Source organism: Oryza brachyantha, chromosome 6 (genome assembly GCF_000231095.2).
Source record: "Oryza brachyantha chromosome 6, ObraRS2, whole genome shotgun sequence".
In the NCBI taxonomy this organism is placed as follows: Eukaryota; Viridiplantae; Streptophyta; class Magnoliopsida; order Poales; family Poaceae; genus Oryza; species Oryza brachyantha.
The window spans coordinates 870867-896359 of record NC_023168.2 but is presented as its reverse complement, the minus strand read 5'-3'; the positions used below and the strand labels follow the sequence as shown (position 1 = coordinate 896359).

General features: G+C 40.6%; 3 protein-coding genes and 1 long non-coding RNA gene across 4 annotated transcripts; 3 read left to right on the top strand and 1 right to left on the bottom strand.

The window, feature by feature from the left end:
* Window positions 1–389: 389 nt before the first annotated feature.
* Window positions 390–8687, top strand: LOC102704254 (ABC transporter B family member 25, mitochondrial-like). Its single transcript, XM_006656527.3, has 20 exons — window positions 390–981; window positions 1430–1642; window positions 2152–2338; window positions 2505–2566; window positions 3076–3119; window positions 3482–3584; window positions 3704–3811; window positions 3972–4055; window positions 4160–4220; window positions 4666–4811; window positions 4984–5100; window positions 5186–5271; window positions 5945–6033; window positions 6507–6562; window positions 6696–6776; window positions 7044–7109; window positions 7196–7288; window positions 7391–7455; window positions 7787–7922; window positions 8239–8687. Exons 1-20 carry the CDS (start codon window positions 709–711, stop codon window positions 8383–8385), a joined length of 2217 nt encoding a protein of 738 aa, XP_006656590.2. The 5' UTR covers window positions 390–708; the 3' UTR covers window positions 8386–8687.
* A 2561-nt stretch (window positions 8688–11248) lies between these two features.
* Window positions 11249–15899, top strand: LOC102713369 (LIMR family protein Os06g0128200). Its single transcript, XM_006655675.3, has 14 exons — window positions 11249–12003; window positions 12086–12171; window positions 12736–12854; window positions 13001–13111; window positions 13305–13403; window positions 13541–13663; window positions 13881–13943; window positions 14022–14086; window positions 14173–14282; window positions 14365–14479; window positions 14569–14634; window positions 15015–15125; window positions 15262–15328; window positions 15411–15899. Exons 1-14 carry the CDS (start codon window positions 11654–11656, stop codon window positions 15456–15458), a joined length of 1533 nt encoding a protein of 510 aa, XP_006655738.2. The 5' UTR covers window positions 11249–11653; the 3' UTR covers window positions 15459–15899.
* Window positions 15900–17149: 1250 nt separating this feature from the next.
* Window positions 17150–22643, bottom strand: LOC102703976 (probable methyltransferase PMT15). Its single transcript, XM_040525615.1, has 6 exons — window positions 21821–22643; window positions 19716–19926; window positions 19354–19642; window positions 18360–18755; window positions 17753–17830; window positions 17150–17635 (listed from the first exon to the last, which is right to left on the bottom strand). The coding sequence occupies exons 1-6, from the start codon at window positions 22514–22516 to the stop codon at window positions 17428–17430; spliced, it is 1878 nt and encodes a 625-aa protein (XP_040381549.1). The 5' UTR covers window positions 22517–22643; the 3' UTR covers window positions 17150–17427.
* LOC121054814 lies at window positions 22443–23895 on the top strand. Its single transcript, XR_005812098.1, has 5 exons — window positions 22443–22530; window positions 22625–22764; window positions 23014–23099; window positions 23293–23377; window positions 23512–23895. It is a non-coding gene; the product is annotated as an uncharacterized LOC121054814 (long non-coding RNA).
* The last annotated feature ends 1598 nt before the right edge of the window (window positions 23896–25493 follow it).

The following is a 25493-nucleotide window of genomic DNA, read 5'->3' as shown; positions in this document are numbered from 1 at the left end:
AATCACGTCCTAATTAGACTCAAAAGATTCGTCTAACTATTTCCTCCGTAACTGTATAATAGTTTTAAATGTTTATATATATTTAATGCTTTATTTAGATGTCTAAAAATTTGATGAGATATTTTTAGTAACTAAACAGCCTATAAGAAAGCCTATAAGAAGTAATATTGTGTTTTTTTAAGCATGCCCATATCTATATCTATATATCTATATAGGATTATAAAATTCGTGCCGTGACTCGTGGCTCGTGACAGCCGGACCCTATTCGTCCCACTCTTATAAAATGACAGTTTTTCTTTTCGTTTCTTTTCTTTTCTTTCGAAAGAACAGAAAATACATGTTTTTTTCGTGAGGTGTACTATCCTGAACGAATAGCCGCTTCAGAAAAAAAAAATAGCGTATCAGCCGTAGGCCCGTAGCCGCTTTTTCCCCGTCTCCACCGCGCGCGGCGGCGATATCGCCGGCGCCGCGAGCTCGCTCCGCCGCCGCCTCGCTCCGCCACTACACTCTACCAGCTAGCTCTGTCGAGTCCGGTCAGCCTCCGACCGGTTGGCCGAAACAGCCGCCCCTGCGCTTCCCAAGGAGGCGGCGTGGGCACGCGACGCGGGACCGACCCGACCCGTTATCATCGTCACGGGGGGGCAGCAGTCCAAGTCCAACTCCGCCTCCTCCACAATCCGCTTCGCCCCGCCGCAGCCGACGAGCGCCATGCGGCCCTCCTCCCGCATACTGGCGGCCAGCCACCTCCTCCGCGGCTCGCGCCACGACCCCGTGCCTGTCGCCGCCGCCGCCCCTGTATTCCGGCGGCTGCACGGGCCGGCGCCCGTGCCGAGGTCTCTCCCTAGTCACCCTCTTATCGGGAGCTTCGGGCCAGATTGTAGGGTTTATCCCGGGAAGTATGCTCCCCTGGGTCGCCTCAGCTGCTTCCTGCCGGACTCCACCTACCCGCCGCCGCACGGGGCGCGGCCTCCCCGCGACGTGGTAACTTGCTTCTGGCTTCTCTCTTTGTGTTCAGTGTTGCTTCTTAGCGGTAGCAAAAGGATAATTCAACAGAACTATAGCCTTGATTCCTCGTAAAAGCTGTTAATACTGAGTCGCTGAGATACATGAGTTCAAGTCGATATTTGTTTAGGCTTCGGATGATGATTTTTCGGACTTAATCTATAAGATCACAAAATAAAGCACAATCATGACCGCTCACTTTTTTGCTTATTACATCATGATTATGTCAAGAGACTATGCTGTATTCACTCTGCATTGTTTTCATCTCTATTTAATGTTCTTCAAGTATCTCATGGTTGATTTTAACTTTAGTAATCGATATTCAATACACAAAAACGAGCTAGAGTTTGATTATTAGGTTCTGTTATTATCCTTAATACTACGAAGTACTCATGTCTTATTTTGGTGATTCTTGCCACGTTTGCAGAGAGGGCATGCATTTTCCACATCTGCCAATGCCGTGGCAGTTGGGAAGTCGTCTGATGACAAGGTGCAGAAAGATGCCCCGAAAAAGGATGTTGATGATCAGATAGCAGATACACAGATACTGAAGAACCTTGGGAAATACCTCTTGCTAAATGATAGCGCAGATTTCCGCTTCAGGCTTGTATTATCATTGGGCCTCTTAGTTGGCGCAAAGGTAATGCTACTCCTGAAAATTATAGCCCTTATGAGTAGAGTATTTTGTGGCTAAGATGGATGAACAGCCTAATTTTGTTAGACAAGATAACCTTTTTGTTATTAATTAGTCATTAATGGATAACAAGGTACACATCCTGGCAATTCCTTATATGCTGCCTCTTATCTCATGATAGCTTACTCCTGGTTGGAGTTCTGTCCTATATATTCACTACATATTCTGCAGTGGCATTTTTACGTTTTGACATATTATGGTGTGACCTAGTAGTAATTTATATATGGCCTATCCGTTGGATGCATATCCTCAAAATTTTGCCAACTTTGGCTTGTTAGACAGTTCAATGAAGACAACTATTTTTTCTAGTACTGTAGTCAAATTAAAATCAAAGAATTATACACCTTCATTTAGGACATATAAGAAGTGGTAACCACACAAGTTGGCTGTTATTACAGGTTACATGGAAATCTCAACATTTTTATCTGACCTTTTTCGTTTATAATGAACACCAGGTTATAAATGTTCAAGTGCCTTTCTTGTTTAAGCTTGCTGTCGATTGGCTTGCAGCCCTTGCTGGTGCTGAAACTTCACTTGCATCATTCACAGATGCTAATGCTACACTATTGGCTCTCTTTGCAAGCCCAGCAGCTGTTCTAATTGGATATGGAATTGCACGATCAGGAGTATCAGCCTGTACAGGTAAACTCTTCAGCTAGAAAAGTATATAGTTCTGTTGTTTCTTCCCCTGAAAATCTTTGAAGCTCTTTTTTTGATCTTCAAACACATACATAGTTAGGCTTCTTCCTTCCACCCATTGAAATGTGTCCTGATTGAACTGATTTATTCACCAATTCTCTGTTGCCAGAATTGCGAAATGCTGTCTTTTCTAAAGTGACATTGAGAGCTATCCGTTCAGTCTCCAAAACGGTAATTATCGATATTTCCTTTTTTTAATAATTCCAATGTCAGTATGTCACCACTCTTTTGTCATCTAATAAATTCCTCTATCATCCAGATGTTCCAATAGATTATGAACTTTGTTTATCTGGAGTATCTTGTTTCTTTCTACACATTTCCGTGATTCTCTTATTTATGTCATGTTGCTAGCATTGGAAACAGTACTTTGCGCAACATTTATATACTTAATTCATGAAAAGAATATTAATATCTTGACATCTGCACCCTCTTCTAGCTGTTCATTGACTAATGCTCATGCTACTGCCCTGGTGATCTGTAGGCACTATTCTTTTTTATGGTTATATGTTTTTCCTATATTACACACTTATCTGTTCTAGTCTCGTGGCACTGATGATCATTCTTTATCATGCTGTGTCATATATTTTATCATGTGGATTTGTTTATACGGATAGAGCTATATGCTACTTTAATGGTTCAATTTATGAGTTAGCTTAACTTCTGAGCTCTTTCTGTTGCAGGTTTTTTCTCACTTGCATGAGCTTGATCTTCGTTACCATCTTAGGTACTCCATATGATTGTTCTTCTTGGTTTTTTTGATCGATATTTTTATTGATGCACTCATGCGCAATACAATATATAAAAAATATCACAAGTAATGTACAACTTAGTTGTAGCAAATGATCTCAAGGAATAAGATAACAACTTCTAGCAAATAATCGCACAAAATTAGACAGCTGGACTGCTTGACTACCTGTACATATTTCACACTTATGGATGGGCGAATGATGAGAAATCTAGTCTAGGCTGCACTCTTTTTTAAGCTGTAGCGTGATTCTGGAAATTAGTCTGGAACAAGTTATAAGAAACAAATGCCAATAGATATGTATACTTCATGACTTCTAATTTTGGAGAGTTTATTTTCAGCCGGCAAACTGGTGCACTAAATCGCATAATTGATCGAGGTAGCCGTGCGATAAATTACATCCTTACAGTGATGGTGTTCAATGTTGTCCCCACAATACTAGAGGTACTGTGGTCATTGTTTTTACTGTTATATCCCACGTGCAATCTTGGTGTTTCTAACTTTCTGTTAATCAAATTCGCATTATTGTCTCTGATATTCTGTTTTCTGTTTTTCATTTACAGATTGGTATGGTGTCAAGTATACTTGCATACAAGTTTGGTTCCACTTTTGCTTGGATTACGTCAGTTTCAGTTGCTACTTATATAGCTTTCACCTTGGCTGTTACACAGGTATGACTGATGTGCTCTATGTGATTACTCTGTCATCCATTCCTAGTTTCGCAAGTTTGTCACTAATGCTCAATTTATCTTTTGATGACTTACATAAAGTGCAATTATGCATTCTGGTTCACTCGTTAGTGCCTTAACATGTGATGCATTATTATGACAGTGGCGGACCAAGTTCAGGACAGCCATGAATAAAGCTGATAATGCTTCTAGCACAGTGGCAGTTGATTCCCTTCTGAATTATGAGGTCATATCATGGTTATCTGTTGGTCTGGCATCTAGTCTATTTTCTTATGCTTACTTATTCTGACTGCATTGACTTTTTTTTGTATCTTCCTTTATTTGCTCCAGACTGTCAAGTACTTCAACAATGAACATTTTGAAGTTGAGAAGTATGACAAATATTTAAAGAGTGAGTACATATTCCAGTTTGTTCTGGGAAGGAACCTTGTTATCATGTAGACATGCACATGTTACTCTATGCACTTAAGTCACTGATTTTAATGTTGTGTTCATCTTTCTCTGAATTGGTTTATAAAACTTATACATGTGTAAAGGCATAAATCGAGTCATGAAATACATGTGTAAGATGTCTGTTCTCTGCACGTAGATATGTTTAAATTTATTCTCCACAAGAAATAGAAGGGTATTGCATCTTTATTTTTTATTTTTTTTGGTCTCAATCTTCGCAAAACATTGGAGCTGTACAAGTTGTCTTATCAAGTATTTAGGATATGAAGCTATGATATCTACATCTGATGAATCGTGGATGTCATTTTACATGGGCATATACCATAAGTTGGTTTATAAAACTTGATGTACCAACTGCTGTGTTTTTTTTTTCACAATATGGTCAGAGTATGAGGATGCTGCACTGAAAACTCAAAGTAGCCTTGCCTACCTGAACTTTGGACAAAATGTCATATTTAGCTCAGCTTTATCCACAGCAATGGTTTTGAGTTCTTATGGTGTAATGAGTGGTGCTCTGACCGTCGGTGATTTGGTAAGCTTTATGACATCTGTTTTATATAATATTTGTTGTGTTTTTGTATTTTTATCCCATTTTGACTTGTTTGGTGAGTAACATATCCATTATACTATAGACAAGAGGGTTGTCATAGTGACAAAGTCATTTGACTGATTTTGATTATTTGATTAAATTTTAATATATGTAGGTTATGGTTAACGGCCTGCTGTTCCAACTTTCTTTACCTCTGAACTTCCTTGGAAGTGTCTATCGAGAATCTAGGCAAAGCCTGATTGACATGAAGTCTATGTTTCAATTGCTTGAGGTAAAAACTTTGTAGTCTTGCAGTTTCAGTTTCATCCTTCCATATAGCCCCAGAAACTTCATTGTTGTAATTTCACTTTTTTCAGGAAAAACCTGGAATAAAGGATGAGCCACATGCACAGCCTTTGGAGTTTAAGGGAGGATGCATCGAATTTGAGAACGTGCATTTTGGGTAAATTTTGTGTTCTGTTTACTTGTTACATGCTTGTACTACTTCCCTAAAAAGACACATGGGTCTCAGAGCGTCTGAACACCAAAGGGAAGAGTTTCTTTTAATCATTTCCAACTGTTTTTGTACCTTTCAGTATATTTGCCATTCTTCTGGAGAAATATCAAAGCACTCTTAAAGTTTATCTCCATAGTGATGGGATTTCTTTCCTTGTTTTTCTCAATTTAATTTGTTATAGTGTTTCTCTTTGCCTGTGATCTCCACATAATATTTAAATTTCATCTTGACCATCACCTCACTCAAACAAGTTTAAACCGCCAAAATATTACTCCTGTTGTCATTTTCTACCATCTGGCATATATCTCTTGTTGCTTGTCATCTGAGTAAACATGACAGTATCAGATACTGCTGCCTTAGGGATCTGCTTATGCTGTTACAACTTGAACTTGAATAACCTTAAATTACCTCATATGTGGATCAACAATATGTTTTCATATTGAGATGCAGTATGACTGACAAGATCTTAACTCATGATATATCATTACAGAATCCATCAAAGCAAGTAAATATGTACAATTAAGCAATTTTATGACTTCATTCATTATGTACTCTAACTTGTAAAGTTGAATTATCTGAGTTAGTGTTGTGGTTACCTGAAAGATTTGATTTCTTCCAGGTATGTACCAGAAAGGAAGATTCTTAATGGCGCCACATTTACTGTACCTGCAGGAAAAAGCGTTGCAATCGTTGGAACTAGTGGCAGCGGTAAAACTTATCTTATTTACTCAAATTATGTCTGACAATTTTTTAACTTGGTTAAAAAGTCTAAGGCGTGTATTTATCCTATGTTCATATAGCAAATTGTTTTGGAAGAGCATGTGCTTTTTGGTGTTAAATTGAAATTTATAAACAGAGCATGTGCACAAACCAATCCCTCTTTTTTTTACCCCATGCCATGTCTCACGGCAAAGAGAAAAAAAAATACTAATGAAGGATAGGAATTTTTCTAGCAATGGATGCATCAAATTCTCCTTAAAGCCTGCTTGGCCTACTTAGCAACAATATGCTTTTGGTGTATATTATAAATGTTATTTTCCTAGAGAAATGTGACTATGGTGATTTTTTTTTTTTTGGGGGGGGGATTTCTGTGTAGGCTGTTGCTAGCTTTTGTTTTAATATTAGCACAATCAGATTTATGTGACAATGAACAATTCATTAAAATGATTTTTCCTCTGCAGGAAAGTCAACCATACTGAGGCTTCTCTTCAGATTTTTTGACTCCTCGTCAGGATCTGTAAGAGCAAAGAACGATCTGTCTCCATTTTGATTCCCTGCTGAGATCAATATCCATGTTATGGCCTGTATATTTTCAGATGTGTATCAGATTTGCCATTCTTGTGATGCCTTTTGTTTCATCTTCTTTGCAGATACGAATAGATGGACAAGATATTCGAGATGTGACATTGGAGAGTCTCCGGAAGTGTATTGGTGTTGTACCACAAGATACGGTTAGCTATCTAATGTTCTATACCTGCCAATGCTACAGTACTTTTACTGTCTTAATGATTTCAGTAAACTATGCTAAGTGGATGATGCATGTAGCTAATAGACTATTGGACCATTCTGGTGCCCTTATGCAACTTTAGTGAGCATATGTAAAGTTGTGAGTAAATAGAAGTGGTTCTGTCAATATGCTTTTCACATACATCACTTAGGAGTTACTCGTCTTCCATCTAAGGCAAGCTCTGTAGCTCACACTGTTGATACCAATGCAGGTACTTTTTAATGACACAATTAAGCATAATATACAATACGGCCGGTTGTCAGCAACGGATGAGGAGGTACTGTGTTCTTCTAGTACATTTACATTATGAAGTTAGAGTAGGGTAATTTGACTTTGTGCAAGCTAAAGTTTATTTCCGTACAGGTCTATGACGTTGCCCGGCGTGCTGCTATTCATGATACAATTATGAACTTTCCTGATAAGTACAACACAGTGGTAGGAGAGCGAGGATTAAAGGTGAGATGCAGTGTCTTATGACATGCCAAGTTCAGAAGTGTCAGATCCCGTTGTTCCTATAGCCATAATTGTATAAAATTTGTGTTTTGACTTCTTTTGCAGTTAAGCGGTGGGGAGAAACAACGAGTATCGATTGCTCGTGTGTTTTTGAAGGAACCTTCCATTCTGTAATTTCCTCTTTCCATTTTATAGCCTTTAAAAATCTTTAGATTCAGTATTGTCTGAATAGTATTACTGTGCTTTAGCTATTGAGCAAGTGGCTGTATTTTCTTGTTTGTATGCATGCCCTTGTATGAAATTAACATGCCATGGCGGGCCAATTAGTCAGGGTTTACTCTGACTGTTCCTTTTTTTTCCTTGCAAAAAAAGGAATATTCAGAGTGAACCCTGCTAAATCTAAATTATTTCACAGATTGTTAACAGACACTAATTTTGCAAAAGATGGCTTATTGCATTCCTTCATTTGCTTATTTTTTCTTGCTATCTGATTTATGTCAGATTATGTGATGAAGCTACAAGCGCTCTTGATAGCACAACCGAAGCATCAATTTTGAATTCTCTGAAGACTTTATCCATTGACCGTACCTCTATCTTTATTGCACATCGACTCACAACGGCAATGCAATGTGACGAGGTATGCATGTTCATGCACATACATTAGAAAGAAAAAGTGCAATTTCATTTTGTCAAAGTAATATGATTTATATTGTACTAAAACTAGGAATCACAGTAGTCAGTAGTGGATCAGTTGACAGCAACAGACTTGCTTTTGCATCAACTCAAGAAATCAATACTTCATGGGCTAAATCTCAATTATAACTGATTGATCATTTGTCCATATGTTTGAACTTCAAAGCTTTCCAATGTACTACTTGATACTGATAAATACTTCTTTGACCTTATCTTCAATGACTCTTAAATAAATCTTGTTCCAAAATTTGCATTTTCAGATAATTGTTTTGGAGAATGGGAATGTAGTGGAACAAGGACCACATGATTTTCTCCTGTCAAAGGGTGGGCGATATGCGGAATTATGGTCACAGCAGAATAACAGTGATGCCATCGATGCTGCCGCTGTTAGCTTAGAGGTTTCATAGACTATATGCATATTCCCTTTTGCACGGGAAAATGCAAGCATATTTGAATGAAAGAAGGTTTCCCCATATCTTCATTGTAAATTGAGCGGTTAGGTTTTTAGATATCGGGGAGCAGAAATTTACAGCTTAGGAGGGAAAAAAATAACTCCATTTCAAAGAGAGAGCCAGGAGGCCAATTTTTCCTCCTGAGAAAACATCCAACAGTCCAACATGTTTACATGTTGATGTAAGCATTTTTTTCTACATAGAATAATCCAAGTAAATATTCTTTCCACTAAATCCTATGACCATGATCTGATCGAGGACTGTTGTCAAGCCTTTGCTGGTGAGATATCATACCGTCCTGCTTTTGAAGTTTTGATATCGAGGTGACTACAGATACTTCTGGTCTGTGCATGTTTATATACTTGCATTTTGTTTGCCGCAGCTATGTGAGATCAAAACTTGTTTTGTGTAGTATTTTGGCCGTTGCGCCGTAAGGCCGTAATGAATTGCTGCTGCTGCTTTTTTTTTTTGCCTTTTTTTTTGGGAAATACATTCATACCAGCAGATTGTGTTTGTCATTAGGATGGTTGCCATATATAAACGGCAATCTTTGTGAGTTAATAAAACATGAAATTTATAGATACGGCCGCCCCTATATATTTTCATCAGGGTCATAATCTATATTATGTGTTGTCATTTCAGGCAATTTATGCGATGTATGATGCACCATCAAATTATTTATGTTCATTTCCAGCTCAATTTACGGCTAAACCGTAAATATAATACCTGGCTTGGAAGCGAGGAAGTAATCTGCATGAGGTAAAGTATCCGCCGGAAGGAACTTTGACTGCCCAAAGCATAGTGGCAAATCAATGACTTGTTCTATCTTATTTGAGATGAAGCAAATACTGCTAATTTTAATTTATTTACCCCCGGATATTCACATACCTTTTGTTGTTTTTGCATTTTTTTGTCAGATAAATTTTGCTCTCTATCTTGCGACAACCGTGGGTTTTTTCTCTCCTTTTTAATTATGTGCATAGCCTCTATGGTCAGGAGCAGACAAAACATTGGACATTCCCCCAGTGGCAACATTGTTTTATGTCATCTGCTAGGTGACCCCATGACCCTCGTACTGATAAGCATGTGACGGCTAGTGACCTTATCGCTGGCTACTCTTTATTTTTTATAATAACGGAAATGATTAAAATCGCTGGCCTTTCTTGGGCACCTAACCAATCGGCTACCCTTTCCTAAATACGATGTTAATATAGCCATTCCAATACAAGGTTATTTTCGCATATGATATTTATGTCTTATCCGTCGATATTGTGGTTTTTTAATTTCTAAATTGGTAACAACCATTGGAAGGTAAAAAACGCACAAACTATAATACGTTGCAGACATGCCACTCAATGATTGAAACATTTCGATTTATGACGTCATGTCTAATCACTTAGATCTTTTCACTGATATTACTAGGATCAATATGAAAGGTTATATAAGAGTTCTGAATTAGTAAGGGAAATATATGCCATTCTCTCTCGGTACCATTAAAATAAAAAAAATACCTAAATTCTTTCAACTTTAGAACATTTACCGAACAGGCAATGCCAACATATGAATATGTCATGAAAGATCTAATATCTTATAAACATATAAACATACGTTGCCAGTACATCCACCCTTCATGTATCCCAACATATACCTACAGCCTATCCACAACACTTCCTCGTGTTACGTAACATTTTCATAAATATAACTATTTTTTGAATCCTTGAAATGCTACCTACACTAATATAATATCTGTAAAAATAATTTTTTATATCAAAAAACTTACACATCATGATAGTTTGTTTAATGATAAATATAACAACATAATTTTTACATGACTAGCATATTACCCATGCATTACAACGGGATTTTATTAAAATATTATTAGCATGCTATTAAGGTAGAATTAATAAAGTGGTTTGATATATAATCTAAGTTATTTTTTGTTCCGAAAGGAGGGAGTCAGTGGTGAGGTATGTGGCAGATTCAACACCACCACCATAGTAGTAGATAAATCTTATTGTTTTTTTTATCATTAACAATTAAAACTTAAAAGGGTTGACTTATGTTTTGGAACAGCGAGCGTACACCATAAGGGCCTATTTGGTAGGGCTCTAAACTCCGGATCCTAGCTCCAAACTCTAACTCCAGTAAGAGCTGCTCCTGTGGGAGCCGGAGAGCAAATCAAAACTGTTTGGCTAGCTTGGTCTGCTCCAGAACTCCTAAAAGAGAATACGAAGTAGATTGACAATAATAGCCTTGCGGATTATGTGTAGTCATGATTAAACTATAATTTAATTATGTTTTTTTTCATGTAATTAAATACTGATTCCTTTTCTTTTGAACTTCAACAACCCAACTATATGGTTATAAAATATTATATGATAGTTAACGCACAATATAATATTTACTAATAATATATAGTAGCATGAGTGGCATATTCAAGTAATTACAATAAAATAATAAAGGGTAGTGGGTCTTTTGGCATGGAGTGGAGCTGTGGAGCAGCAAAAACCCAGCTCTATAGTTCATTTTTCAGGAGCAGCTCCACCAACTCCACTCCAAAAAAGTTAGAATCTGTACCGTTTGGCATAACTTCGGCTCCAGTTAAGTTAGAGTTGAGAGCTGGAGCTGTACCAGACGGCCCTAAATAACCCATAATAATCAACGACATCAAGAAAGCTTGAACCGAAAGCGATTGACGACCACCATCACCAGATCTACCAACCAAATAGACCTCTCTCCCCTCCCTAGCTCCAGCCATCTCAAAATCCCCACAGCTCCAGACAAGCAAAAACACCGGATGCACCAAAACCACCAGCCAACAAATCAAGGAGAAAAGAAATCACACATATTCCCGGGCCAAATCCGCCCGAAATCCACCCAAAATCTCTCAAACTCAAACCCAAATTCAAAAGCCAAAGCCAAAGCCAAAGCCAAAACCCAACCCGGCCGAGCCGAGCCCGTCTCGTCCGTTGGCAATGCCAGTGCCAGCCTAGCCCACGCTGCCCACCGCCCCACCCCCACCTCCACCTCCACCTCCACCTCCACCCTCCCTTCGCCTCGGCGTCGTCAACCCACCACCGCCCCCGCAACCGCCACCCCCAACTGCCCCCTCTCCCCCTCCCTCCCGACTCTCCCAGATCCGGCTCGCCGGTGGCCGCGGCGCCGCCGGTGGGGGCCGCAACCCAAACCCTAGGGGCGCCCGGAGTCGAGAGGAGATCTGAGGATGGGGGACTTCAACGTGGCGCTGGTGATCGTGGCGGCGGTGGTGAGCGTGCTGGTGCTGCTCGTCAGCGTCTACCTGCTCGTCAACTACCAGCACCCCGACGACGCCAACCAGGCCTACTTCCCCAAGCTCGTCGTCGTCCTCGGCATCACCGTCGCCGTCCTCTCCATCCTCATGCTCCCCGCCGACGTCGCCAACCGCCAGGCCTGCCGGAGGGCGATATACAGCGGGGCCTGCAGCCTCACGCTCCCCATGAAGACGCTCTGGCTCGCCGTCTACATCGCCGACGCCGTGCTCGTCTTCCTCGTCATCCCCTTCGCCATGTTCTACTACGAGGGAGACCAGGACAAGTACGGGGCTGGTTCCTCTCTCCCTCGAGCTCCGCATCTGCTGATTAGCGGGTGAAATGTTGATCCGTGTTGCTGCCTGCAGGTCCGTGGGGAAGAGGCTCACCTCCGCTCTCCTGTGGGTCACCGTGTCCGCAGTGGTTTGCGGCCTCATCCTTGGCATCCTATACGGTGCGGATCAGTGCTCCCTTCCCCCGTTTTTTTTCTCTACCTACATCTCATCCTAAAATTTCTAGTGTAGCAGTAATGGAGTACAGGAGTAGGATTTTGAATTGGTTTGAGTCTACTAGGTCACCCATTCTACCTACTGAATCTTGAGATGGCTAGTAGCATTACTTCCTTTTTTGGCCTCAATTGGGTGACGAGCTCAAATTGCTTGTTTTTATGCAATCAATGGTGTACAAACTATGGAGGCAGCTGTCAGATCTGAATTGGACCTATCCTGTTCGAGCTTTGCACTTGTTGTGTGGCTCCTCCTTCCACATTATACCTGTAAACTGGAGTATCTACTTATTGGCTTGTAGTCTGTAGCTTCGCGGTTGGTTGGTTTTTGTTCTGCTTGTTTTTGCACTGTTTCCTATATAATCCATCTTCTTTCTTCCATCCAATGTACCGTAGTGTGTGTTAAATGAGGTCTTACCTGCAAGAGAATTTTTTTCCTTGTGAATGCTGTGGCTTCTAATGGTTTGGGATGCCTTCACTATACATGACTGTGCATTTGTTGTCTTTCTACAGGACTTGTTGGTAAGGTGGACTTCACTGTCAGGCATCTTTCTTCAGCAGTTGAGGCATTTCCGAATTCATTCACGAGTTTCTCAAGTGGTCAACCTTGCATCGGTGCATCGGCCCGGCAGGTTAGTCAATTAATCAAATCATGCTTTCCTATGGCTATATTAATGATGTTTTGTGCTCCCCAATCCAACCGAGACATGTTTTGATTGACACCCTTTCTTTTGCACTTTATCTGTGACTAAACTACTTTATGGTTTGTCGTATTCAGTGTTCAGCTTACACTGCACCTGCAAACTCTCAAACAACTTGGACAATGCGTGCTACCTTCCCTGAATATGTGGTTGCTCTTGCTACCATCGTTGGATCTGTTCTCTTCACAGTGAGTTTCAATTCAATGCTCATGATTAGCTTTATCATTGTTTCTGTATAGCTATCTACTGGTCTGCATGTTATTGGTAATTTTATGACTTTTAGTGAGTGTAAGCTGTACTGGAAACAATTTGAAATATGTATCTGTCCAAAATTCAATTATGCTGGTTTCTTCTTACTCCTTTTCCCTTCTTGTTTGGCAGATATTTGGTGGCGTTGGCATTGCTTGTCTTCCGTTGGGACTTATATTTTCATTTGTCCGGCGTCCAAAAGCTGTCATTACACGCTCACAATATATAAAGGTGCCTATATTAACATATTCTTCTTTTCAATTATAAATACTCATTAAAACTAGATTTTTTATGTTACATGTAATTATATCTTCAGTTTGAAATTTTTAATGTCAATTTTCTGTTGACACTGAACATATTCTGTGCAGGAAGCAACCGAACTTGGTAAGAAGGCTAAGGAATTGAAGAAAGCAGCTGAAGCACTTCACCAAGAAGAGAGAAGCGGGAAGAAGGGCAGAAAATGGCGTAAAAATGTCAAGGCCCTTGGGAAGGTACACATGCCATTCAAATGCCATCATATTTTTGAAGCTGTTAATTGCTTTAAGCCTGACAGTGAACAAAATTACCTTTTAAGATTAGTGTGGAAAAGAAGCACTATTGTTCCATTTCCTTTTCAATCTGAACACTTATTTCCATTGGTGTGTCATGTGCCAATAATTTCTGAAGTGTTCTGTTAATGCTCTTATTACCTACCCTTTTAATCACCAGGAATTAGTACTTTTAGAAGATGACATGAAGGCTCTTGAAGAGATGTATCCTCAAGGAGAACAGGTAACTGAACATGAAATCCTATTCGATTGATATCCTTTTTTTTGGTTTATTACTGTCGTAATATCCATCATGGTGCAGGCTGAGGCTACCTGGGCTTTGACAGTTCTTGGTTACATTGGAAAACTTTTATTTGGTGCTGTCGGGTAAGTGCAAATAATTGCATGAATTTTGCTTCTATTTTAGTCCAACCTATCTGAAATTGTCTTCTAATAGCTACTCTTGCTCTCAGGTTAATTATATCGATTGCTTGGGTTGCACATATCGTCATATACTTGTTGATTGACCCTCCTCTGTCTTCCTTCCTGAATGAAATCTTCATAAAACTGGATGGTGTTTGGGGTATATTTCTGTTCTTTAACATTCTTCTGAGCTCATCCTCTTGATGACAATAGCCTGATCAATGTTCTGTTTTCTGTACTAGGTTTGCTTGGGACTGCTGCCTTTGCATTCTTCTGTTTCTATCTCCTCATAGCAGTGATTGCTGGGGAAATGATGCTTGGTCTGAAATTAGTTTTCATCACCATTCACCCAATGAAGTATTTGACTTATCCCATCATGTTTCCTTTTCTTTGCAGCATCTTTTTTTCTTGGAACCATTGGTAACACTTACATTTTTTTTTTTCAGATGGGGAGGAACTTTGATGAACTCGTTCCTTTTTAATGTTGGGCTCATCCTACTTTGCTCCATCAGGTAAGTTACTGAGGCTTTCTGTTTATATTGTTACTATTTTTTTTAAATTAGGATCAAATATTGGAAACTATTACCTTTTCCATTTCGATAAGGTACTGTCTATTTATGTCCGAAATTGTTTCCATATATAGCATCATGGCGATTGTGTCCTTTACTGGTTACCAGTAATGTAAATGAACAACTTTTGTAAAGCAAACCTTGAGTAGACCTAGCTTGGATCTAGTGCAGCTGAAAAATTGCTTCTACATGTACGTGATTTTGTTGGTTTCGTCAACTATGCATCATCCACCATAACATATGCATAATCCCTGCTGAATACCTATTAATATTCTCCAATATATTTCTTGTCCACTAATAGATGCATACTTGGTCTTTTGCAGTGTGATTCAGTTCTGTGCCACAGCTTTTGCTTATTATGCCCAAGCAACTGCAGCTCAGGAGATCTTTGGCCACACACTGCAGTCTCTCCGTGGAATTAAGTATCTCTACAAGTATGTATTCGAACTAGCATACAAATCCATAGCCATTTTACAGTTGTTTGCTTGAATATCTTGACACATCTATGTGATGAATATAAAAGCACACAACTTTTGAAAATATTCTGATTTTTAACATCTGAATATGCAGATACAATGTTTTCCAGTATGGCTTTGTGGCTCTTGCCATACTCACACTCTTTTACTATGCAATATTTGTAAGTACATTCTTTCAAAGTGCTCAATCACATCATATGAGAATCTGGAAAAATGTCTTATTTAACCTGAATTGTTGTTCAGGGATGGCGAAAGAGGAAACCTACAGGAAGATTCCAGCTCTCAAATTGATTTGTGGTTTGTTCTGTAAGCGAAGCCTGACGAATTGAACTACAAACATATTTGTTCGTGATAGATTGGTTAGCATTGTATATGATCCTTCAAACGGCTTTCTCGAAGAGCTGGAGAGCTATCCTTGTAAATTAGCGACCATGAAGTTGAACGAGAAAACTGAGATTTCGTTAGCCCACGGACATGGTTGTTAAAGCAGAACCCAGCTACCTTTGTAATGTACACATTTCTCATTGCGGCTCTTCTTTTCCTTGTGTATTCTTGACAATGTTGGGTCCTTCGAGTTCACAGTCAGAAGTGTTTGAGGTGATAGGGTGCCACTTGGGCCCCCTTGTTCTTTTGTTGGGTTTGTATCGAGTTAGGTCAGTTGATTTCTTTCATATGTACCATACTGTGATTACCACACGAACTTCTAGATTGTATGAAGATGACTTGATCATCTTTTCCCCTGTCTGCATTCCATGATTGCTCTCATCTGCGAACTGCCCAGCGGATCGAGCTTGTTGATGGTTTCTGGACGAAGTGTTGATGCTAAAAAAATTAGGGTTGCTGATGACTGCACTTTGTTGCACTTTTGTCACACTTTACAGATTTGCTGCCTCATGTTTTCCACATGTCATGGATGTATAGATCAATTACGGCATCTAACAGTGGTAAATAGTTAAATATCCTCTTAAAAGTTACTTCCTTCATCCCACAATATCTGCATTCGGAGTATAGATAACACAAAACAACTTGAGAATGAAATGAACTCAGTACCCCTTATAAAGCTGATGATATCCTGAATGTAGGTTGTGGTAGGAGTGCATGCTGCTTAGAGTGCCCACCAACAAGCATACATGCAACTAGTAGCAGCGCTCTACCAGGCAAATTGAAAAAGGAAAAACATCGTTCACCTTTCTACGAAGTACTGGTCCAACTAAATAAGGTGGCAACTATTGTATCATAAGATTGCGCTCCTTGTGAGATAAGCATACCACGCTCCAAATGTAGATATTGAGGGATGGATGGAGTAGTTAAATTTGATCACATGTTAGACATGTGATTGTAAAATGTGTGGGCATGATTTTATTTTATTGGCTGAAGTGTAACTATGAATTTGATTGCCTCACTTTTGGTAAGCTTGGAAAAGAAAGTGTGGCAAGGCTTCCATCGTCTCGCTTTTTGGAAGAAAAATAATTTATGAATAAAATTTCAACATATATGTTAATAGTGATTTGAAAGTAAATACGGTACAATAACTATAATTAAAAAACAATAAAATCAACTCTAAAATTAAATTTTAGCTTATAAGTAGAACAAAACAATGAAAAACCTATATAACCTTAGTACATGAACCAAACAACCCCTGTTCACTCTCTCCCATAATAGTGAGACCTCCATTTTTTTGAGTAAGTTAAGGTTGAGGTGATGAATGCTTTTGATTTGTTGATAGATGGAGTATATGTTTGTGAATGGTTGATAGACGAAGTATAGTATGTTGGGATAAATTCAAATGGCAAAGGTTACATTATGTTTGTGATCTGGCTTGTCATTTTTTTAGTGTGGTCTCTTAAGCCATTTTTAAGGGCATGTTTAAATATACCAGATGAAAGTCAATTATAGTGAATTACATTCTAACCATAAAGAAGAGGAAAGTAAATGCATGTCATAATCCATAGCCCTTATTTGTGGGTGTACATGTGCTGTGAGCCTGTGAATGCGTAGTTTAATGTGTCTTCTGTGTAACTGAAGAATTGAATGGAAAAGAACAATACAGTACGCTGTTCAGTGTTTACACATTTAGGAGTGCAAAGTGCAAACGATTTGTATAACCGAAAAAATCACAGAAAATGTAAAGTAAAAAAAACCTACATGACAGGTCACAGAAAATGTAAAGAAAACAAAAAAACCTATAAGGCAAGAAAGAGAGGAGAAAACTGAAACTATCTGTACTGCAATATCCAATATAATTAATAGCTCAAAATCCTTAGGCTGTCCAGTAAGACTTGAGAGACACAAGGATCTTCTCCCTCTGCATCGGGCCGTCCTCATGGTCGACGATTCTGCTCTCCCATCTCATCCCGTCGGCGATGTTCTTGATCTTCACCAGCACGTCGATGTCGTCTCTGAATATCACCGTGCCTTCTGGCCTCAGCACACGGTCCATCTCCAGCAATATGTCCTCCATTTCACATCTGAAGAACATGCAGAACAGGCATACATCGATCTCGAGTTTGAGCTAGCAGCTGCCTAGCTTCATGGATGGAGCAGCTGAAATGTTCAGCACAAGAAAGAGAAGCAAAATGTGGCACCTGTCTTTGTACATTGTGAACAGGGAGTCTGCGTGGATCAGATCATACGTCCTCGGATACGTTGACATCGCCTCACACCTGCAAAAAAAATCAGATACTACTAAGAGCACTAAATCCTCTTCCAAGAAGAAGAAGAAGAAGAAAAGCAGTGTACATATGTTGGTCTGCAATCTTCTGAAGATTTTGCAGCAGCAACTACACTGAATGAATGATAGAAGTAGACATATGTTGGTTCAAATCCTGATGCCCATGAATATTACGCATGCGAGTACACTGGATTTTAGTTATAGGGCGCATACATGGATTTTTAACACCCTCATATTTTCGCTTCCGGTTATGCTTATATGCCAAAATTTGAATTTTTAATATTAGATTTGATTTTGAGGTTTTTTTTCACCGAAGTTTATTTCCCGGCGTTGACTTTTATATCACTAAGAATACATATATAAAAATTTTATTTATAAATTATTTTTTATTTACAAATATGCCGTTTGTCTTTTTTCGTGAAAAAAAAACAAACATCAACTTCTTAGTGTGGTGAGCAGGTGTTATGGTGTATCTGTGCATGTGCATATAATATGTGGGGGGTGAAGATTTTGCAGGTTACCAATCTTGGTATGTTCCGATGAGCCCTCGCTCGTAGATCACACCGAGCGTATTGGCACTGGCAGCAGTCGGCACGACGTTCATCACCCAGACAGGATCGCCGGCGAGCGCCGCCGCGAAGCCGCCGAGGCCGGCGTTCATGTCCAGCAGATTCCGGTACCGGCCTTTCTCCGCGAGGCCGCCGCTGACACCCTTGTACCTGTCGACTCGTCTCCTCCACACCTCGGCATCCTTGCCGAAGGTGTCCACCGTGACGCTGCTTCCCAGGCTGCCGCCGGCGATCCTCGGCGGCGGCGCTGTTAGCCTCTCCGGCCATCTCTTGACCTCCCCTCCGGCGACCTCTCCTGGCCCGGACACCTCCGGCAGGGGAGTGATGCACTCTTCCATGTTCACATACCTTAGAACCATTTTTTCCAGAAACCCGCTTTAAAAACTTTCAGAGACAGAATCAACATTGTTTTTCAAAAGTTAATCAGATGTTTTTGGGTAAATTTCGTTAAACTACAGATGCTTTAACCAAACTGTTGGTAAAACAGCGTATTTAAGACAAGACAAATCTCCGGTGCATTTTAATAGTATTATACTACCAGAAAAGGAGTATTTTTGTACTTTATTAATTACTTAATTAGCAGTATTTTATAATTTTGGTTTTTTCAATAAAGGTCATAATAAAAAAGAACGATATAACCCCTTCAAATTTCTACTAATATTGTTGGTAGTATAATTTAATCACAGTCATCCGATAAAAATATATCAACGGTACAGATTAAATTCTAGTACCAGTAAAATGCACCGGAGTCCGCCCCTAACAATGTATCATAAAACTACATATTTAGCATCAAACTTGACACGAAACAACATACTTAAACCAAAATACCGCAAAACTGTATTTCTGCTAGCCTCATATATATCAAATTTTTTTTCAAGAGGTTATCAAATCAAAGGTTAATATTTTTTTTTTGTTTAGATCATATTGAGGTGACAAACACACTTACCATCCAGCATCAGGATCTTGGCTGGCATTGCAGAAGCCAAGATTCCTGCTGGCCCTGCAGCTGACATGGTTGATGGGTTTCTGCCAGACCGCAATGTCACCCACCTGCTGCACCTTGCTCCAGCAAAGGCTCTTGGCAATGGCCTCGATCGCCGACTGCTCGGAGCCGAGGTCCTCCGGCGTCCTCTTCCACCCCTTGAAATGCCTCTCCCAGTTCACCGGCGGCCCTGACAGGACCCAGTGCCCGCCGGGCCGGAGAACCCGGTCGACCTCGATCAGGTAGAGCCCATCTGAAACGAACCAATCGATCACCAATTCACCATTGCTGCCATGATCAGAGGAAAGGAAGCTAATCGAACGTACTGTATTTGGTCCAGGGGATGAGGCAGCGAGAGCAGTGGGCCATGTCGAAGGCGCGGGCCGGGTAGGGGAGGCGCTTGGTCGCCATGATCCCGAGCATGGCCGGGACGCCGCGCTCCAGGGCGAAGAGCACCTGCGCCTCGTGGGTGTCCTTGGGCGCGAACGACATCGTCAGGACGTCGCGCGACAGCAGGTAGGCTCCCCAGCTCGCGACCTGGTTCGGAGTTGACAGCAGAAAATCCCATTAGCATCAGATTTCAGCAGCTTGACTCATGAATATATATATTTTCACTGCAGTTACTTTGTCTGCTAAAAAAGATGTTTTAGCGTGAAAGAGCTCCTATTCTAGTAGTTGTTATCTTTTCATTAAAAAGATTGTATATGTCCGGTTGGATGCAGATGCTGAATAAAAATGCGCTTCTTAAAAAAAAGATAGTTTTTTTGCAATGTTACAGTATTACAATACTTGAGAAGGTATTGAGAGATACCAAAATTTTACACAAAATTTGGTACCTTCTCGAGGACTATAATTGTCCAGTCTTAAACTTTATTTGATACTCCATGTCTTAAACTTTCATATATACTGCAGCTGAAGTCAGGTAAGAAAACGAATTTAGTTAGCAACAAGGAAAAAACCATGTACTATGGACACTTTGTTCGTAGCTGGACTTGTTGCATTGCATCAGCCACGCAAAGTGAGCACAGTAGGTGAAGATGTTTCTATTCAGACATGCAGAGAAAAGGCTTATCTGACGGCCGGTTAGGTGGATCATGACAAAGCCTCATCAGTACACATTTCCATGTGCACACTTTCCTTCCTTCAAACTCTCACAGCCAAACTATCAATCACCGATTAAGACCAAACATCATTTAATTACTTGTTTGTATTTTTCTTTAATGCCTCTTCGTCTCACCGACCAAATGAATCAGGCAATCAGCTATGCTGATCCACATCCACATGCTGATCAAAATATCTAATTTTGCGCCTATGGTATGCAGCCTTGAATGATCTGGTAGATGTAAATCCAACTACCCAAATGGCATTCTTAATTCAACAATTAGCAACAGATAATGCAAGGGGTACTGGTGTAGGTGGCAATCACATAACTACATGGCTTGGAGATCCACCACACTCCACAGGCGTTACTGTTTAGTCGTTTACTGTCAGAGAAGCTATACGATAAAAAGACACTGCTAAATCCATTTTGTATTATATAAATCATCTGCCGGTTTTCGAAAAAATATATTATATAAATCACTTTAGGTTTGGTTTGAGTGAAATCTCTATAAATTTAATCATATTTATAGAAAAATACAGCAATGTTTTCACTATAAAATAAATATAATATAAGAATGTATTCTAGGATTTAACAAAACTAATTTGGAGTTGTATATGTTACTATTTTTAAGTAAACTCGGGCAAAACTAAAGAATTTTAACTCTGCCTTATAATATAAAACGAAATGATTAATTAACATATTTTTGGGCGAGTAGCCATTCTCCCTGCCCAAGAAGACACTCGATCACCCCTTTGATTTATACAGTAGTAACAAATATAAAAATTAATTTATTTTGAGACAAAGTTTAAATACTAAATATTAGTGTATTTTAAGGCGGATAAATTAATAGCTTGGAAAGTATGCCAAAAAGTATGGTGGACTCAATTGTAAATACAACTACATAAACCTCCACTAATGTCTAATGACCGTCAGATCAGAGTTGCGTGGTCCAGATTGCATTGTACCGTACATAGGCAGCAAAAACTCCGCTTGGGACTGGGACCCACCAGTCAGCCACAGATTACTTCCTCCGTCGTTATATAGGATTTTGACTTTTTATTTATAATGTTTGATCACTTATTTTATTTAAAAAATTTAAAAGTATTATTTATTTTATTTATCATTTTTTATTATTAAAAGTATTTTAAGTATTATTTATAAATTTTTATATTTACACTAATTTTTTTTAATAAGATGAGAAAAATTATAAGTGAACGGGGTAGTAGTAATTTCCTCTCTCTTCTTTTCGATTCGATTAGAAGGTTATCACGAAGTTAATCTGAGAGGTAATAAAATGGCGGTAAAAAAAAAAAGAAGTAACTGACTGACCCCGCAGCCGGTGTCCAATGCCGTCCTGACGGCGCCGCCGCCGCCAAGCGTCACGCCGGCCGCCGCGGCGATGTCGTCGATGTACCGGTCCGCGCCGTGCGGGAACATGGTCCCGCCGCCGGGGAACCGGAGCACGTCGCCGTCCCTCCGGATCCAGTTCTGCACCCCCTTCTCCGCCACCAGCTCCTCGTGGGGCGCGTTCGCGAACCACGCCGCGTCGCGGCTCCGCGGCCACCGGGGCGGCGCGCGGTACCCGCGGGGTGCCGGGACGAGGCACCGCAGCCGCTGCTCCGCCCGCCGCGGGCAGTGCCTCTCCCGGTACGCGAACCGCCGCCGCGGCTGCCGCAGCGACCACCGCTGCCCCTCGCACGGGGTGTGCTCCGAGTGAGCCGCGTCGCACGCCGGGACGAGCCGCGACGGCGGCGCGCCCGCCTCGGCCGCGTCCTCGTCGGACGCGCCGTGGTGGATCGAGAAGTCGAGGACGGCGGTGTCGTTCTTCTTTGGGACCGAGGAGGATTGAACCGTCGCCGTGGCCGGCGCAATTGGTGGCTGCCGGGTGTTACACGGGAGGACGGCGAGGGAGGCGGTGGGGAGCGGCGGCGCAGGGTGCGTCCACACGGCGAGGAGGTAGGAGGCGACGCAGAGCGCCACGACGGCGGCCAAGGTGGGGAGCGGGAGCTTCATGGAAGGCAGCATGGCGCGCGCTCTCTGTAAGAAACAGTGATCAATCACTGATAAAGAACTGAAATTTGCTAGCTTCCCTGCCGCATGGTTCAGATTTTCTGCACTGTTTGTGTTATTCAGATTTCAGATCGTGCTGAGAAGGGAGAAGAAAAGGGGAGGTGGATGAAAGGTGCTTGCTTGCTTGGGATGGAAGGTGACACCTGGTGCAATGTGTCATCCTGTCAAACCATCATGGATGCTAGTGCTTGGGTGAAGTGAAGGTCAGCTGATTGCCTGATTACCATGTGCAAGACATAGTGTCACTGTGTCCTGTCAACTGTCAAGAATGACTGGATGATTTAGCATGGTTTTGTTGCTCCAGTTCGTGCAAATCTTTTGCGAAAAATTGTTGCTCCTGTTCGTGGTGATTCACAGAACAACAGACATAGGATTGCACTTGCACGAATGGTGTTTTCTATTGGATGGATTTGCGCCTTGGTCAAAGCTAATACTTTTTTTATTCTTTGCAGAGATATCTAATAACCAGGTGAGCAGCAAACAGGTTAGGCAACAAACAGCCAACTAGTTCTGAAACTAACTACATGACACTACCATGGTATGTCAGACACTCCTTCTGTAAGTAAACAACAATAGTTTTCCCAATTAGACAAGTCTGGTTCAGATCTGCAGAAAGTCTGAATATTTTATTCGACAAATGCACAAGCTGATTCACATATCAAAGTCTTTCTGGGGATCGATCCATCTTGATTGATTAATTTGAGGTTAGTTGAAGAGGTTGCTTTTCCTAGGTTCACAAATGTGGCCTACATGATCTTCTCTACCTATGATTCACAAGTGGACAAGAGGATTGCTGTAGCTGTTATTCAAGCCGAAGTAAGCATTTGCTCCCACTGAACTGAGTTGATTTCTCCAAACTAAACGTCGTTGGTTAGATTCGATCGTGTCTTTTCAATTTTACTGCATTCTCTAATCCTCTCAATCATGACAGTTTTTATTAACATTTGTAGGTAAGCCAACGAAATACTATACATCTATTCATGTGTTATCAGAAATTCAGTCCAATTAGAGTAAAAAAGTGAGAATTCGCATAGCACTTCTTTCATATTATCATGCAAAAAAGAGGAAGTGGTGAAGAAACTGTCTTATTCTATAGTGTTAGCCAATGTATCCCATAAGAGCTAAACAATGGAGTTCATCTGTATACCGGAGTTTCATATTATTAGACAGGAGATATCGGAGTTTCAGTTGAATCAACAGTCAGTCGTTAAGTATGATGCTAAAGTTTTAGCTGAATCAACAACGGTTAGTTAAGTGTGACTCTGTGACTCTGAAAACGGCATGTTCAATGATAGAATTCATTATATGCTCTATCTCAAGCCATGCTAGCAGAAAAAATTTCTAATACAAAGGACAATCTCTTAAGCTGACTCTTCAAAATCATAGACTAATTGATTTCTCGTTCGTATTTCATCCGGTCTACGCCTCTGATTAGAGTTAGCACAGGTACGAAGTAATTTTCTAGCTATCTCCTCGTTTTATGCACTAAGAATCGATGTTTTGTTGACTCCATACAAAACAACTCATTTTCTCTCTCATATCATCTCTTCCACGTTAGCGAACATATAACGATACAGACAACAATAAGTGTCATTTATATGTGACCTAAGGTGAGAGGCTCGAGAATTCATGAGCAAATAAGCAATCAATAAGATTAATTGGTGTTTTCATGTTTCAACCGTAGCATATCACACTTTTTTAAATTTAATACATCCACTTGTCATAAACTCATTTTATTGACATGACTATAGCAAGCAATTGTTGACCTCATAATACGAGGAATGTCATAATTCACCAAAACATTTATTACAATATAAATATGTCATTTATATGAAATAAGTGGAATGATTTAGCATGGTTTGTTGCTTGTTGCCCGACTCGCCAAGTTTCAGAGCAACTTGATCTCCTTTCTTTCGAGCTTTTCCTCGTTCGCTTCCACTTCAAAAAAAAAAAAAAAAGATACTTCACAACCTGGTGCTTCTTAATGGGCTTGATTTGTCCATCGACGTTGCACCAAGCACTTGCTCCTTTACCAAGAGATGATGCATCCATGTAGGGTCAGGCAGAGTCCACCATGCAGAGGTGTTGACGCCTCTACGCCGACTCCTCCCAGTTGGGTCGACCCGGTGCAGACATGCCTAAGCTCATACATCACTTAATGCTTTGTAGATATATATCTTATAAGTCTCAATGCTCTTGTTGCTTGGTGTGGTTTGAGCTTCCAAAGAGGGGAAGTGGGATCTAGCTCAGGACAGCTCCAGAGTCCCAGGCATGACCTTGAAGACATGAACCCCTTCATGATAAGATTTCATGATGGACATGGCCTTGGAGAGGACCAGGGGACCCCTTGTATGATAAGAAATTCATGATAAACATCGCCTTAGAAGAGGTGTCGACACTGGACGCACCTAGAATACCTGAGAGGTGGTGTTTATCTCGTGTCCCACGTCCTTCTCTCGATAGGGGGGTTTAAGTGACCTCCGAGAGATGCAAGCCCCCAGGGTTGGGGGACCTCCTGAGGCAGTAGAGCCTCACTTAGGTTCTCTTCACGAGTATCGATGTTTCTCCTTCAAAAAAATGGTGGGGAATTGCTATAGGCCTAGGCCCTGAGAGGCTCTCGAGGTTCAGGCCTCAGCTACTCCAACCTGGCTATCGGGCTCCCGCCCATCTCCTCCTAGGAGGGAAGCATGGCCCCGAGTCCAGTTTCGATGACAGAATGCCACTAAGATGCAAGTGATGTAGGCCATGTTGTGTGCAGTCCGGAAGTGATTTAATTTGTCTTGTACAATGAATTTATTTAATAAATTTAAATATAACCTCACATAACCTGTTTTTGATTTGGCACTGCAAATTCACAATTGTATGCTCATGTTTGGAACAACAGAGTCTCACTGAAAATTCACTATGTATGTTTTCTCTTCAACAGTCATTT

Bases quoted from the DNA above. Each gene is read 5' to 3' on its own strand.
- LOC102704254 (XM_006656527.3), top strand. From the start codon at position 709: ATGCGGCCCTCCTCCCGCATACTGGCGGCCAGCCACCTCCTCCGCGGC. The intron at 3,120-3,481 runs GTACTCCATATG...GTTTATTTTCAG, and splicing joins GATCTTCGTTACCATCTTAG to CCGGCAAACTGGTGCACTAA. The intron at 7,456-7,786 runs GTAATTTCCTCT...GATTTATGTCAG, and splicing joins TTGAAGGAACCTTCCATTCT to ATTATGTGATGAAGCTACAA.
- LOC102713369 (XM_006655675.3), top strand. From the start codon at position 11,654: ATGGGGGACTTCAACGTGGCGCTGGTGATCGTGGCGGCGGTGGTGAGC. The intron at 12,172-12,735 runs GTGCGGATCAGT...GTCTTTCTACAG, and splicing joins CATCCTTGGCATCCTATACG to GACTTGTTGGTAAGGTGGAC. The intron at 13,944-14,021 runs GTAACTGAACAT...ATCATGGTGCAG, and splicing joins TGTATCCTCAAGGAGAACAG to GCTGAGGCTACCTGGGCTTT.
- LOC102703976 (XM_040525615.1), bottom strand. From the start codon at position 22,516: ATGCTGCCTTCCATGAAGCTCCCGCTCCCCACCTTGGCCGCCGTCGTG. The intron at 18,756-19,353 runs GTAAGTGTGTTT...AATGGTTCTAAG, and splicing joins CAAGATCCTGATGCTGGATG to GTATGTGAACATGGAAGAGT. The intron at 17,636-17,752 runs GTGCCACATTTT...CATGTTCTTCAG, and splicing joins TTCACAATGTACAAAGACAG to ATGTGAAATGGAGGACATAT.